This window comes from Procambarus clarkii, chromosome 58 (assembly GCF_040958095.1).
Source record: "Procambarus clarkii isolate CNS0578487 chromosome 58, FALCON_Pclarkii_2.0, whole genome shotgun sequence".
NCBI lineage: Eukaryota > Metazoa > Arthropoda > Malacostraca > Decapoda > Cambaridae > Procambarus > Procambarus clarkii.
This window is the reverse complement of record NC_091207.1, coordinates 22,076,603-22,093,397: the sequence shown is the minus strand read 5'-3', so window position 1 is coordinate 22,093,397 and position 16,795 is coordinate 22,076,603. Positions and strand designations below refer to the sequence as shown.

At 42.6% G+C, this 16,795-nt stretch overlaps 1 protein-coding gene across 3 annotated transcripts in view; it reads left to right on the top strand.

Annotated features, from left to right (window-relative positions):
* P5CDh1 (delta-1-Pyrroline-5-carboxylate dehydrogenase 1) overlaps positions 1 to 16,795 on the top strand; it is a 69,217-nt gene that overhangs the window by 44,551 nt on the left and 7,871 nt on the right. For all 3 annotated transcript variants that reach the window (XM_045757949.2, XM_069306674.1, XM_045757951.2), the window contains 6 exons: positions 1,790 to 1,911; positions 7,005 to 7,176; positions 9,257 to 9,444; positions 10,752 to 10,974; positions 11,076 to 11,254; positions 14,921 to 15,109. In XM_045757949.2, the coding sequence (XP_045613905.1) occupies positions 1,790 to 1,911; positions 7,005 to 7,176; positions 9,257 to 9,444; positions 10,752 to 10,974; positions 11,076 to 11,254; positions 14,921 to 15,109 (1,073 nt within the window). The remainder of the gene's footprint in view (positions 1 to 1,789; positions 1,912 to 7,004; positions 7,177 to 9,256; positions 9,445 to 10,751; positions 10,975 to 11,075; positions 11,255 to 14,920; positions 15,110 to 16,795) is intronic.

Sequence of the window (16,795 nt, the reverse complement as noted above, 5' to 3'; positions counted from 1 at the left end):
GCTCTCTCTTCTCCTCGGTTTGGGGTGACCCCTTCGGTTCAGGATTTTCTCAAAGGCTCTTTTTCCTGTTGGCATTGACTTCCGGGGTCGGGTATGGGAGCTTCATGCTCTATCCCGGCGCAGAGGTTTCTGGTTTTTTGTTCCTGGTGGTAGGTTTGTTCGTTTGCAGCCATCTTTTTCTGGCGAAAAATGAGACTGCTGCTTTCCGGAGGGGTTCTTGGGTTGTTGATGCTTGATTGGTTCGGCCGGGAGTTCATCATGTGTTGTATCCGGTTGCGGTTCTTCAACGTTTTTTGCGCACCATGGCCTCAGTGGCCAGGGACGCATTTTGGGTTGACCCAGTTTCCCTTTTTCCCTGTTCCAGGGTTCGGGTCTCACGGATCGTCTGCAGGGTTATTCGATCCAGCCAGCCTGTGGTCTATCTTCGTGCCCATGACATTCGTAAGTTTGCTACATTGGCTGCCATCTTTGGTAATATGTCTTAGGCTGATATACGGGCACAGGGTTTTTGGAGATCAAACAGGATCCTGGCCACTCGCTACCTAGTTGATGTTCATGGCCCTAGTCGGGCGTGTGTTGCATTGGGTCGGCGGTTGCAACCAATTGTCTCGACTTCAAGTTGAGGAGCGAGTGGCGACTGTCTCCCGGGTAAGTCCCTCTTGTTTTATCTTTGGTTAACTAGCTCCGGGAAGCCGAAGGGGCTCTCACCAGAAAACTCGGCGTTGAATGTAATGAAACGCCATTTTATGGGTGAGACCCGGAGGCTCCCTGCCAACCCTCCTCCCTCTGGTCGCCTTTTTTTTTTAGGTTTTTGACATCCATCCTCTGAACTGGGGATGGATAGCCAGTGCAGAGGATCTGGAGCTCCCCCTTCTCCCCTCCAGGGAGGGGGGGGGGGAGCTGTGCAGACAGCAGCATGGTGATGGTTGTGATGTCATGCTCCTTTCTTGATTTTAGTTTGGGAAGTTCTGGTCAACAGTTCGACTTTCAGTAGCAATTTTTTAACCAGATAGGGTTTGTTTTGGGGAGCCTACCTGTCTGGGTGCCTGAGCCGGTCATTGGCAGACATAGAACAGTCTCCACAGAACTACACCACAGTCTCCGTGGTGTAGTGGTAAGACACTCGCCTGGCGTTCCGCGAGCGCTATGTCATGGGTTCGTATCCTGGCCGGGGAGGATTTACTGGGCGCAATTCCTTAACTGTAGCCTCTGTTTAACGCAACAGTAAAATGTGTACTTGGATGAAAAAACGATTCTTCGCGGCAGGGGATCGTATTCCAGGGACCTGCCCGAAACGCTACGCGTACTAGTGGCTGTACAAGAATGTAACAACTCTTGTATATATCTCAAAAAAAAAAAAAAAAAAAAAGAATACTTCCAACCACACGGGGGTTTCTATAGGCCATTGCTCCTCTTGCCTCTCTGAGGGGGGCCAGGTTCTGGCTCGTGGTCCATGGTAGGTCTAAGAACTCGATTTGCTTTGACTGATGCCACGGTCTAATACATTCAAAGCAGCCGGATAGCTCTTGGGAGCATCCGGGGCTCACCCAGAAAATGGTGTTTCATTACATTCAACGCTGGTTTTTTAATTGTATTGACAAGTGCTGTATAGTGATAATACTAATATGAATGGGACATACATGTACAGTATTAGATATTTTAACTTGTAGTATATTACTTTGCTGCACAGTGGGAAATGTAAAGAATCTTAGATTGTCAGTTGAAAAATTAATTGACTCTGTACCATATCAAGGTGTAGAGCTCTGTTGTGACCCAAATGTTGTTTCAGGCAGCAGATCTAATGGCAGGAAAGTACCGACAAGACCTTAATGCTTCAACCATGTTGGGTCAGAGCAAGACAGTTATCCAAGCTGAGATTGATTCTGCAGCTGAGCTTATTGACTTCTTTAGGTGAGTACCGATGTTAGAGTACAATTTTGGAAGGCAATTGTCATTTTAATACTAAGTACAGTATCTTTTGTACAAGTGTTAGTTTTCATCATTGTGGATTTAAACTTAGTTTAATTCTTGCAATCTATTTTACTTTATATATCAAATGGGAAAACCAGCATTGAATGTAACGACAGGCCTCTTTCTTGTAGAGTCTCAGTGGTTCCATAGCCCCAGTCACTATGTATGTTTGCTAGCCAGGGATCTGGAGCCAGATTCACGAAGTCGTTAAGGAAGCACTTACGAACCTGTACATCTTTCCTCAATCTTTGGCGGCTTTGTTCACAATTATTAAACAGTTAATGAGCTCCGAAGCACCAGGGGGCTGTTTATAACAATAACAACAGTTGATTGGGAAGTTTTCATCCTTGTAAACTGTTTAATAAATGTAACCAAAGCCGTCAAAGATTGAGGAAAGATGTACACGTTCATAAGTACTTGCATAACTGCTTCGTAAATGTGGACCCTGGCTAGTTCCTTCCCAGCTCACCGGGTTCGAGTTCCTGGTGAACTGGTGGATGGCGCAGTTGGTTCCATCCCAGACTGACTTGCCTGGGCCTTGTGTGGACTCTTGATCGATGCCACTTTCCCTTCCTCTGGCTACAGCACCACTGCCTGTTGGTGTTGTGGCATCTCCGGGTGACTCGACATTTCTTGAGCACTTGTACAGAAGCCTGAATTTTGCCAGCGTGGGTTTTAGCAAGTCACTGAGCAAGGTGAGGCTTTTGGGACCCTTCTGGTTTCTCCCGTTCTGCCTCTTTTTGCCACTGAACCCTGTTGGGTTCAGGCCCCGATCACCCTTTGTCAGCTGCTGCGTCGCCGACTTCTTCTTTGGATATTTTTAGCAGCCTGGTGAGCAAGATTATTGCTCACCAGGCTGCCCAGGGCTGTTGGCTGGGTCTATTCTATTGGGCGCAGAGTATGGTGCAGGAGTTTGCGGCAATATGGCATGCCCTGAGGAGGAATCAGATTCCTCTGGGCTTCATTCTCTGATTTCATTCGGACTGTTCCCTGATGGTACATTGCCTTAACCAAGGCGGCTGCCTTCAGTCCATTACCTTTGGAGCTGGACACTGCAGGTAGCTTGTCTACTGGCTTCTCAGGGTTTGTACTCTGCATCATTCATGTTTGGGAAGTGTTGACTGCTTTTGCAGGTGGTCTCTCCCATTCTTTGATAATGAGGTCCTGGTAGATGCCTTTCATCTGAACTAGTTGTGGTGGGGGGTTCTTTACCTCTTTCCCTCAGTCCATCTGTTGATCCGGGTCCTCACCAGGTTGGAGTCCCACCAGAGAAAGGTAGGCTTTCTGGCACTTTGGTGGCGGGCTTGGCTTTGGTTTTAGGCACTGCTTACTTGGTGTTCGAACCCAGAACCCAGGTGTTTTTGTGCAGCTCTGCCTCTTTAAATAGATTGGCCCAGTGACATACCGTGATGATTCAAACCTCTCTTTGGCTCTTTGTGTCTAGACTGGCTGACATGTCTTTATTGGCATCTCTGGCGAGTAGTTGGCTGAATTGGTAGTATGAGGCTGCTTGGTGCTCTTTTTGTCACTTATTTTCCTTCATCGTTACTCTTGTCTCTATTCGTGTGGTGGTTTCATATATGCATCGCATACTGAATACTGACGCCTCTTATTGTTCGGTGGTGCTGGAGCTGCTACTGTTTGCATTCAGCATGGATTCTTCCTTGACACTGTTTTGGAAGCTGGCTCGTCCATTGTTGTAAGAGCATGAGCTTTGTAAGCCGTGCCCTAGAGTATGAACTCACGAAGCCCGTCCTTACTTCCTTACTTATAGTATAGATACGTTACTTTAAAACAGGGATGTAGAAACAATATGCAGACACGAGTAACCACGTGGGGGCCAGTACCATGTTTTTGAATTGGCAGAACTCGACAAACAATCAAAGTGCGTGCATTACATTTATTATAACACAGGAAATGGGATAATACACTAACAAGCAATAATTTCTTACATTGTTTCATCTCCGGCTTACTCGTGTGCTGCCTGTGCCCTCTTAGTCTCTGGACCTTACTCTTGCCTTCCTTTCTTTCTTTGCCTTGTAACACCTTAAATGGTTTTATTAATATATTCATTGATACAAGTAGTCATTTCACACAGGAAACTGTGTTGCCAGGCTGTTGGTTCCTAGGCAGTACGAAGTTCACACCTTCCAGTGTTAATTTGGCCATGTTGGCCAGAGGTCAGGTGTGTAGGTAACCTCACCCAGCTTCAGGAATGTGATAAGCTGATATTTGCAGATGGTTAATGGTCTTTCCATCAAACAAGCCCTGTCTAGGTGTAATATCTAGATAGATGTGGATTATCTCTGGTAGGTGGGGCTTAGCTCTTGACTTTCACCTTATAAGCAAAACAGTTTCATATTTGTGAGCAGACAGAGGATCCTCGCTCCACCGGAGAGGATTCAGCAGGAGGCCAGATTCTATACAGTTCTCTAGGCCAGTGGGGGGGTGGGCTGACAACTGTTCACTACTACCCCCTCCAACCATGTTATAAGTTAGACCTTGGTGAGTTTGTGAGGTTGATGTTACTGTTACATACTGTTACTGTTACAGGCATGTTACATACAATACTGTTACAATATTTTACATTTGTAATAGGTCAGGCAGTCAGCCAGTTTGGTCTCAGTTTCTTGGTCAGTGACTCTAGTTACTAGTGGTCATTTAATGTCAATACAGTATATTATTGATTACTCATGGTAATATAGATACATAAATAAATGTCCTGTTTAAGTTTTGAGTTAGTCTTTGAATCTAATACCTGAAGATCTGGGATTTACGTCTAAAGTCATGCTGTTTTAAAAGATTGGGTATCTTCTTGGAGGTTATCTTGAGATGATTTCGGGGCTTAGCGTCCTCGTGGCCTGGTCCTCGACCAGGCCTCCTTTTTGTTACACATCCCCAGGAAGCAGCCCATAGCAGCTGTCGTAACTCCCAAGTACCTATTTACTGCTAGGTAACAGGCATCAGGGTGAAAGAAACTCTGCCCATTTGTATCCGCCTCCACCGGGGATTGAAACTGGAACTACAGGACTACGAATCCAAAGTGCTGTCCACTCAGCTATCAGGCCCCTGGGTAAAGGGTGCACTGAGGATTACTTACTTGAAGAGTAAGATTTTGCAATAACATCTGATTTACTCCCTTGCAGGTATTGCAGGTTATCCTTTACTTAGACATAACAGGTGGAAAGAAACCGTTCCATTTTTGTCTCTAATTACTAAATGGGTGGTGGCAGCTTCTACCTTTCTTCCTCTCTTACTTAGTCTACCCTTCATCCCATCTTCTATATCTCTACTTCCCCCCCTTCATGTTTTCTCCTCCAACTCACTCCTCCTTCTTTTCCCTCTCTAACTCTGTCCTTCCATATTGTTTATCGCTTCCCATTTTTCAATCTTCACTAATCTGTTCATTTTCATACTATCCCTTACAATGGTGGCAGGAGTATTTTCTATGTCTTCACTTTACTTTACTTTTAAATAACTCTCTTTAACTCTCTCCTCCTCCTTCTGCTCCTTCTTTCTCCCTCTCACCATTCCTTTTTCCCTTCCCTTTCCCCTTCCCATTACATCCTCAGTTTATGGTTTCCCTTTACAGGCCATGATTCTTTTTCTAAGGTGGTTTTCTTGTTGGCACTCTTCCTTCAGTTGTAGGGTTGGGGAGATTTTTATGCTCTTCTCTAGAGGCGTGGTTTTTGTTAATTTTTAACCCTTTTGTACAATATGTTTGTCTGTAGCCATCTCTCTCTTTTCTGACAAAGACTTGAGTCGATGGACTTCCAGAGCGGTTCTTTGGTTATTGATGGTTGGTCGGTTTGGTCAGGGGTGCATCCTGTGCTATGCCTCGGTAGATGCTTTGTGGTTGATCCAATTTCCTTAGTTCTCTATTCCAAGGCTCATTTTTCCCAGGTCATCTGCAGTATCAAGTACAGCCAGCATTCAGTCTACCCTTGTGTCTATGCTATATGCTGCACTCGCAGCTGTTTTGTCTTGAGCTTATACTGTATTTGGGCGTGGGGGGGTTTGGTGATTTAACAGGATCCTGGCAGCCCGGTATTTAGTCAATGTTTGCAGTTAATGTTTCCAGGCCTTGTCGTGTCTGTTTAGCTTTGGGTCGTTTCTCTCGGCTGAGTGTCTCGTCTTCATCTTGACTGCCTGTGGTTTCTCCTTCTTCTTGATCTATCTTTTCCATGGGTAGTTAACTTCAGGGCACCACAAGGGGGCTCCCCCTTGAATACTTTGAATATAATGAATGCAATGGATTGTAATAGAATGTAATGAAACAAATTTTTCTGAATGAGCCCCTATGGCTCCCTGATTCACTCCCATTCTTCCAGGTCATCAGTTGATGGGTGTCATCTGCACATCTGCTCCAGAAAGGATGTTGGAGACTGGGGAAGAGCGGGAGCTCCGCTTGGTGGTGGGGGTAATGCTAACAAAAGTGCACTAGTTTTGAGGGGTTCGATCGTTTGTTTATATTGTTTGGGTCGAGTTCATTAGGTGGTTTTGAAGCCTCACTGATGTTTTGGTGGTTTTGTATGGGTTCACTGACTTTCTTGATGCTTTCCTGGTGAAGTGTCACCTGCTCTCTGTACCTCTGTGAGAGGGGGCCTTTTTCTGGCTCTGGTCCCAAGTAGGCCAAACAGAACTTATCGGCTGATGTGATCAAGTACTGTAGTTGGGAGACATCTTGGTGAGATGGCTTTAGGGAGCCACCTGGGCTCATACAGAAAGTGGCTTTTTAATTACATTCAAAGGTGGTTTTATCATTATTGTGATTTCACTTGTAGGTGAGGACCTTTATTCTGCAGATCAGTGGTTGCTGATGTACATTTTCAATGTACAGTACAGTATTTGGTGTGCTTGAATGTGATGCATAATTATATAAGCATTATAGTTTATAAATTGTGTCTTTATTGATATTCTAAATCTTGTTTTCTGCTGCATGTAAGTTTCATCATATTTTTTAACTAATATTTTATTAAGTTGTAGAATTCTCTAATTTATGTTGGTTAATAATGTAATATTTGTTATTCCAGATTTAATGCATTATATGCCAAAGAAGGAACTAAATGGCAACCTCGCAGCCCTGAACCAAATGTAACTGTTAACAAACTTAGACTACGAGGAATGGAAGGATTCATTGCAGCAGTCTCTCCTTTCAATTTCACCGCTATAGGAGGCAACTTAGCATACACGCCTGCAATGATGGTAATTTTCTTATATGAGGACCTTCAGCTTCTTATATAAGGACCTTCATACAACTCTAAATCCCTTGCCTTGCTCTGATTAGCATTAACACCCAGTGCTCGCGTCCCAACCCACCCCAAGGTGGGCTTGGCGTTTCTTGGGAGCGCGCACCCACACTGACATATGTACTCTTTCCAGTGTTCTGACCTCAATGTTTGAGCTATGCCGTTCATTTTGGTATCAAATTGTTTGCCATCTAAAGATTGTATTATAGCAATCATTGTAAATTGCATTGTAAAACTAGTACATAATAATCAAACAGTTAATGGAAATTTAACAAATATTTTAAATTTGCATGTTCATCACCACAAGTATTTACTGTATAATCTTTCCAGTGTTCTAACCTCAATTGTCATGCTACTTTGTTCATTATGGCATCACATTGTTCGCAATCTAAAGGAGCGCATTGTAAAACTAATGCCATAATAAGTGAACAGTAAATGGAATTTTAACATCTTATATCTTGAGGTTATCTCGAGATGATTTCGGGGCTTTTTTTTAGTGTCCCCGCGGCCCGGTCCTCGACCAGGCCTCCACCCCCAGGAAGCAGCCCGTGACAGCTGACTAACACCCAGGTACCTATTTTACTGCTAGGTAACAGGGGCATAGGGTGAAAGAAACTGCCCATTGTTTCTCGCCGACGCCTGGGATTGAACCCAGGTCCACAGGATCACAAGTCCAGCGTGCTGTCCGCTCGGCCGACCGGCTCCCTATTTTATATTTTATATTAACATATTTTAATTTTGGATGCTCATCACCACAAGTATTTATAATCTCTCCAGTGTTCTGACCTCAATTGTTGTGCTACGTCATTCATTTTGGTATCAAATTATTCACAATATAAAGGCACGCATTTTAAAACTAGTTCCATAATGATCGAATAACAAATATAATTTTAACAAATGTTTTAAATTTTGGCGCAACATGCGTCATCAGCGGACATCCGTCAATTTACAGTACTGTACAGTATTTATTGAAGCAGGTTGCGTCGCCGCAGGAAAAAAATATTAAATACTTTGGCTTGCCTCATATTTGTTTGGCATTAACTCCTTAAAAATATCCTTGCTGAGCAATTCCAGTCTGTTTTATAACCATCATACTCCTGTAGCAGTGGTATCCATTGTCAGCAAATAATCAAGGGTCTTAGTTTCCAGCGGTAGGACTGAGACAGTTGGGCACATTTTCTTTCACCCTATACCTGTATTCACCTAGCAGTGAATAGTAAATAGGACCTAGTAATTACAGTTCTTGGGGGTTGTATCATGGGAAAGTTTACTAGATGGCCTAATGAGACTTGGATAAGTTTAAATATAGGCTTCCCTGTCTCTGACAGTAGGCATCCTGGAATACTACTTGGACAGTATGCCAGGGGCACTGTTTGGGAATTTATGGTAAACACTTTTCTGTCTACAATCTAGGCTGGAATAAGTATTCTCCAGGGGCCAGATTCACGAAGCGGTTATGCAAGCACTTACGAACCTGTACATCTTTTCTCAATCTTTGGCAGCTTTGTTTACAATTACTGTATTAAACAGTTAATGAGCTCCGAAGCACCAGGAGGCTGTTTATAACAATAACAGGTGAGTGGGAAGTTTTCATGCTTGTAAACTGTTTAATAAATGTAACCAAAGCCGTCAAAGATTGAGGAAAGATGTACACGTTCGTAAGTACTTGAGTAACTGTTTTGTGAATCTGGCCCCAATGTCTTCCTAGCACCAGTCTGAGTCAGTGGAGACAGTTTGAAGAGTCCCACTCACATGGTCAGTGTGGGGTTGTGTTTTGTGTGTGTGTGCACACACATGGGAGCGCTTGCTTGAGAAATAGTCACAAAATTAGTGTTAACGGTATTATGCTTCTAGCTAACATTTTTAATTATGAGTGCATACATGACTTGCCATATTATAGAAAGCACTCTTAGAATGGAGGAAAGGGTATAATGGTTACGAAATTTATTAAGTATGGAGTTTTCTTGACATTTGGCATATACAGGTATATTATTATTTTACTTATTGTTGAAGCCCTTCATTTTTCTACCACTCAGGGTAATGTTGTTTTATGGAAACCTTCCGACACTGCCATACTGAGCAACTTCACAATCTATAAGATAATGCGAGAAGCCGGTGTACCTGGAGGTGTTGTGAGTTTTATTCCAGCTGACGGGCCAGTCTTTGGAGATGGAGTAACCAGCTCCCCTCATTTGGCAGCCATTAATTTCACCGGATCAGTACCGTAAGTTTATTTTAAATTTCATCGTTACCGAAGGTTAAGGGTACCATAGAAATATATGATATTAGTACATTAGCTTTAGTGATTATTATTGTGTCGACTTTTAAGTAAATTTATTAATTGGTCTCGTAGTTCTTTAGTCAGGCAAAATATTGTAGAGTATTCCATTTATTAAGACTATATAACTGGTGTGGATGCATTCTCATTGCATCCGAGGTTTCTCCTAGGTTTAGGGCAACCATCCTTTCTCTCTTCTACATTCACATTCACAAGATGTTGAACAATGGGGTGATTGGCATCACACATTCTATTTGAGTTCATTCCTGCTTTTCCTGATGGTGAAGGACTTTACCATGATGAATGATCCCTAAATTGTCTGGGATCAGCACGTTTATTCTCTTTCCTACTTTCGTGTACCACATTTGTGAGCAAAGTTGACTGGATTTGTTGATGTGTCACACTTGTTGTCACTTGTCTGCCATTTGTGTCAGCCAGAAGCTCCATAACGGGTGTTGGGTTTTTACCCCTTCTTGGGTGTCCCTCTTTTGCTGTTTTGTTTGTCCCACCACATCCCCAGGGTCAACCATGGGGATTTCCTGTTCTCTATGTTCCTTTGTTTTCCTTTCTGCCCTTGTATGCTGATTTGCCATTGGGAGTAAGCTTGGGATACTCAGAAATCGAGTATTGAAAGTAATTAATGCCCTGTTTTCAGGTGGGCTTCTCGGTAGCTCTTCATTTCTGCCCTAATTCCTTCTCTTCTGTGGAGGTTTTTGGGGTTGGCTCTGTTGGCTCATGATTGAAGTGGGTGGCAGGTGGGTGCTGCACAGTTAGATTAGTTTTCCAATGGCAACCATTGATTGTCTTCAAAAACAGCCAGGGTCTGGTCCTGGCTGAGTGTGCTACTGAAGGTCACACCAGAAGAGGGCATTATAAGAAAAAAGAAGAAACTATGTTGAATGTATCTATTTTTGTCTCCTGTTCCCTTTCTTCTTGTTTTATTATTGTGAATGAACCTAATATTTATGGATTTGGAAAGTGTAATGATATTTGCCAGAAAGTGGCTATGTGATGATATTCAGTGGAGATGAGTACATGTCAGACTAAAGTGGAAGTGGTGTAAACTTGAAGCTTACATCCACTATGGTGTGTTACTTTGACTTTTATTTGTACTGTATCTGGAGAGGAGCTCTCTTAAAGTTTGTCCTTAAAATGTAAACTGAAAATTAAAATAGAATAATTGTAATTAAATAGGATGTCATAATTGTAGTGTCTACTACTAGTTCTGTTTGTAATGTTTTTTGTTTATACAGAACCTTCCAGCGACTGTGGTCTCAGGTTGGAAGTAATTTGCAGAATTACAAAAGTTTTCCCCGCCTGGTGGGGGAATGTGGTGGCAAAAACTACCACCTGGTGCATCCCTCTGCGGATGTTACCTCCGTTGTTAATGGCACTATACGATCAGCTTTTGAGTATTGTGGGCAGAAGTGCTCGGCCTGTTCACGTGCCTACTTCCCGATATCACTGTGGCCAGAGGTAATATTTTGGTGTTTCTCATTAAGTGTTTTTCATATAAAACAACACCTTTCCATATTTATTTATACTTTTACTGATTAACTAGACTGTTGTTTCGACAGATCAAAGAAAAACTGTTGGCTGTTCAAAAGGAGCTGAAGGTTGGTGATGTCAGAGAATTTGACTCCTTCATGTCAGCTGTGATTGATGCGAAAGCCTTTAAACGCATCAGCAGTTACATTGAACATGCCAAGACTTCTGCCAACACTTCAATTATTGCAGGAGGAAAATATGATGACAGGTGAGATTTTTTAGTGTTTATTTCTGGGATAGCCCCTTGAGCTGTTGCACTAGGGCTGGCAATTATTAGAGAATAACACCAGACCTCTGAGACCCACTAGAGCCTACCAAGAGCAAAGACCGGAATTTGGTCGTCTTTATGAGGTGAGGGAAGCTTCGAAATCAGAGATTGGCCCAAAACCAAAAATAAACGAGAGTGTAACCCTGAAGAAAGCAAAAGCAAACAATTGTTGTTGCTGTATAGAAAACTTATCTATAATGTGACTGCTACTAGACGGTTGCCCATGGCCCCCACCAGCCAGTCACCTCATTTACAAGACAATAAAACAGCAATTGTCCCAACTTCCATGTGGTAGAAGGGAACCGGACAGTATGGAGAGCTACAGTGGCACAGTGCACAGGTTGATTCTCTTTCCTTCAGGTGTTCTTTTACCAGCATGGCAACACCTTGGCCTTTTATAATTTTTGTTTCATATCTCCAAATTGAGTACCCTCTCAGGAATACTGTATGACATTATTTAAAATGTTATCATCAAGTTTCATGTTACTATGACAATATCTGGCATTTTAAGCTGAATTATATCATTTAGCTCCAGCATTTTTTTTATCTTGCTCTATTTTTGTTCGTATACGTGATTTTCAGGAACATGTTCCCCCTCTCCCTTTGTCCTTTACTCCCCTCCCTCTAATTATTTTGTTGGTTTGCTCTTATATACCATTTCACAGGCTTCCTGATCCCTATCATCTTGTTTAACAAAATAATTTATTTCTTCTTTCCTACTCTTAATTAGACATTTTGCTTCATCAAAGTTTAGTTTTTGCCTCAATAAGGATTAGTTTTGACCTCAATAAGGACTAGGTTTAACTTCTCTGTCTTTGTTTGAAAGGTCTCGTTTTAATGACGCATAATTTTCCATCCTCATCATTTTGCAGTTTCCTGGCATTCCTAAACACTTCTGCCATTTGTTTCACTCCATAGATGTCATCCTTAAGCAGCAATTTTTTTTATCTTTGTCATACTTATCTGTCCTCTTAAAGTCACTGACATTTTTCTTTGTTGTGAGGCCTTTTCTTAAGCCTACTATTTTCTTAATGCTTTTTACCTCTTCTGGTGCTCTGTCTATCCTAGATGGTATTTCCTTTTCCTAACACCCAAAAATTATTATGGACTGTATTATCTATATGCATATTATTCCATATTACTCTATATATTCTGTGACAGTGTATTCTGTATATATAGTATATATATTCTGTATATATAGAGTATACTCGAAGATGCTCGAAATCAGCCACTAACATGCTCAGCAAAGCTCTAGTGGTATTGAGGTTACATCAAACTGTGTCAAGTTGATAGGGGAACGAAGTTATGACAATGATGAAGGTAAATACAACGAACTGTTGACTACAGTTTGTCCTGGCTGAACACAAAAACGCACACGTAAAGTGTAACATATTGCGTATACAATATGGGTATGTCCTTACATGTAAGACAATATTATAACCTACTAAAATGTGTTGAATAGTCAGACCAAATCTAGGTGAGGTTGGGCAGTTAGGCTCTGGTGGCAATTATTGGTAGTTGTGGTATGTGGATGAAGCATCAACATGTATAGAGGTGAGATTTGAGCAGATGATGTGAATGAAGCACAGCTCGAGAAAAATACACAAGTCATCAGTTGTCATGTGTAAAGCAATATCCAATCATAAACAGGGAGGCTGGATGACATAGCAAATGGCATTTGTTGATGAGGATGGGTTATGGGTCGGAGAGAACCCATTCCAAACCTTCAAGGAAAAATGTTCAAGTCAGCCAGCTAGGACAAAGTAGTGAGTGCATGACATTCAAACAGAAGTTCAAATACTGAAACAAGTCAGAAAAAGACCACTGATTGACCACAGCAGGGTGAAGAAATTCCCCAGAAGTGAGATGGTAGCTATGACTGGTACATGGAACTAAACCCAAGGTGGGGGGGGGGGGAGCTGCCTAGAAAACAAAAGCACACCATGAAAAGGGGATAAGAAAAACTGGACCCCAGAAGCAAAAACTCCTTGCAGCATGAGCAGTGCTCTGAATGAAGTAAAGCACCTATGGGCCCACCTTGGGCTTCCTCACAGCTCCAGAAGCCAGCCAGAAAATAAAGCTGAAGAAAGTTGACGGGTCTACCACCAGAATTTTTTTTTCTTTTTTTGAGATATATACAAGAGTTGTTACATTCTTGTACAGCCACTAGTACGCGTAGCATTTCGGGCAGGTCCCTGGAATACAATCCCACCGCGAAGAATCGTTTTTACAACCAAGTACTCATTTTACTGTTGAGTTAAACAGAGGCTACAGTTAAGGATTTGTGCCCAGTAAATCCTCCCCGGCCAGGATACGAACCCATGACAAAGCGCTCGCGGAATGCCAGGCGAGTGTCTTACCACTACACTACGGAGACTGCTATGGGCCTCTACACCACGGAGATTAGTCCCAAAGTCGAGAGGATTAATTTAAGAGAAATGACAAAGAAATTTAATCTTAAGTCAATGGAAGAGAGAAATTAGAGAGGAAGCATGATAACCACATACAATATTCTCAGGGGAATTGACAGGGCAGACAGAGACAAACTGCAATATTTATCATGAGGGGGGGGGGGGGAAGAGGTACATGAACAAGGGGGTACAGGTAGGAACATATGGCCCCAGTAAGTCATATAGACAATTATTTTTTAATGTCAGTGCAGTGCACAGATAGCATGTTCTGTGAAGAAGTGAAGTGGTGGAGGTAGAGTTTATACACATCTTCATTAGGCTTTGGAATCTGCTCACCAATTCATTAAAGGTTTAGAGGCAGAATAAAAAGAACTAAAGCTCAACCTTCACATTCACAATGAAGTAATACACAAACCACCACCTCCCACACCAGGGCTGAAATTACACAAAGATGGGATTAATTTTATCATTGACTGTTGTCCACTACTGGCCAACATACGAACGGCATTCAGAATTTGTGTAAAGAATCATTCAGAACTTTGTATACCACATATGTCAGGCCAATCCTGGAGTATGCAGCCCCAGCATGGAGTCCATATCTAGTCAAGGACAAGACTAAACTGGAAAAGGTTCAAAGGTTTGCCACCAGACTAGTACCCAAGCTGAGAGGTATGAGCCACGAGGAGACACTACGGGAATTAAACCTCACTTCGCTGGAAGACAGAAGAGTTAGGGGGGACATGATCACCACATTCAAGATTCTGAAGGGAATTGATAGGGTAGATAAAGACAGGCTATTTAACACAAGGGGCACACGCACTAGGGGACACAGGTGGAAACTGAGTGCCCAAATGAGCCACAGAGATATTAGAAAGAACTTTTTTAGTGTCAGAGAGGTTGACAAATGGAATGCATTAGTAAGTGATGTGGTGGAGGCTGACTCCATACACAGTTTCAAGTGTAGATATGATAGAGCCCAATAGGCTCAGGAATCTGTACACCTGTTGATAGACAGTTGAGAGGTGGGACCAAAGAGCCAGAACTCAACCCCCGCAAACACAACTAGGTGAGTACTTGTAGCAAAGTACTCTGCCTTTCACCTCTTTTTACTGGCTTTTGTAAATTTTTGTTAAAATAGTGACTGAATCTCATGTATTCACTTGCCTAAATTATTAATACAGCTCTTATTTTTCAGTGTTGGTTACTTTGTGGAGCCAACAATTGTGCAGACAACAGATCCCCTTGACCGCATCATGACTGAAGAGATCTTTGGACCCATCCTAACAGTTTACGTGTATCCTGATGACCAAATAGATGACGTTATCAATCTTGTCAACACATCAACCCCATATGCTCTGACTGGAGCAATATTTGCTAATGATGAGTAAGCAATAATGTACACGTTGTAATTTGATTTAATTTATTTCAATTAAGTGTGATGGCACATTTGTTTGTTCAGTATGTGTGTGGATGGAATCATGAGGGAGGCCAATGTAAGACTATTAGAGAAAGGTGTACACCTAGTGTATATGCTAAATATGAGCAATTGGAGTATATCAGATGTAGCATACAAATTGCATGACAGATTTATGTAGAATGGTTGAAAATTGTATTGATCTGTGTAAGACATAAGTAGTGAATGTGGGTAAAAGAAAGTTATAATGGTGGAGAGAGAAGATAATTGCAGGTGAAATCACTGTGAATGGAGAAGTGATTAACTAGTTTAAATACCTGGTAAGGGCAGTGGTGTGGTTGGTGTAATGAAAACTCTGGTTAGAAAAACCAGCCCCTTTCTGATAGGGTCTTGAGGGCATCTCACTGAGATGGCCCCCCCCCCCCTACTGAGTCGCACCATACATATGAGTCCTGTATGGCCTACTACAGACCAGTCAGAACCTGGCTCCCTCACAGAGGCACACAGCAGGGTATTGTTATGATATTCCTCATCAAGGAAACATATAGAAAGTAAGAGAAGCAATACAGACAACTGCAAAGTTAAAAACACAAACAAAGCACTGAAGTGGCCAAATGACTGCAAAAAGTTTGGTCAAAAACTAGCTCGAACCCTCCTAGTAGTTACAACTAGTCACCAACAAGTGACAGCATCACCAGGAGCTCCCGGCCTTAGCATCATCCTTGCTACAGTTCAGGACTGATGAACCATGAACTGGCAGGGAGCGGGGAAGGATATTGCAGAGCCTACAATGCCTTACCAGAAAGGTATTTCAATATATTCACTGATGATTTTTGGAGCGGCTGAACAGTAGCTCTGTTAATCTCTTTAACAATGGAAACGAAATAAATTGTGGGACATACCAGGGAGGAGGATTTCGGCAACATAAGTCACGAAGATGAGACACTGGGACAGGAAACCCGACCTACAGCAACACAGGCTTGACAGAGACAAGAAACATTGTCCAGACAGTGACCCGCCAGAACCCTATTAAATCTCCCCAAAACCCCTTATATAGGTCCACAACATGTTGGAGAATACAGTGACCAAAACCTAGCAATTGCAAACAGCATGAGTGCAAAGGTAGACTGCAGGCTGGCTAGAATTAATGATGCCATGGACAACCTAGGATAAAAAAGCTTTAGGACAGGGAACCAAGGAAACTAGATCAACAAACTGCATCCACCAAAGCAGAGTGGGTAGCATGCAGATAGCGACAAACTGCCATGACCGACTACAACAAATAATGCACCAGGTGCTGGTAAACCAAGTACTTGGTCGGCTCGGTCGTCGACCAAGCCTCCTCGTTGCTGGACTAGTCAACCAGGCTGTTGGACGCGGCTGCTCGCAGCCTGACGTATGAGTCACAGCCTGGTTGATCAGGTATCCTTTGGAGGTGTTTGTCAAGTTCTCTCTTGAACACTGTGAGGGGTCAGCCAGTTATGCCCCTTATGTGTAGTGGAAGCATGTTGAACAGTCTCGGGCCTCTGATGTTGAGAGAGTTCTCTCTCAGAGTACCTGTTGCACCATCTGCCCATGTTTTTAGCATATTTTTGTTACTTTTTGCAGAGAACAGAAGAAAGTGAAAGAGAGAGAATGAGAACAGCTCTTGCTTGT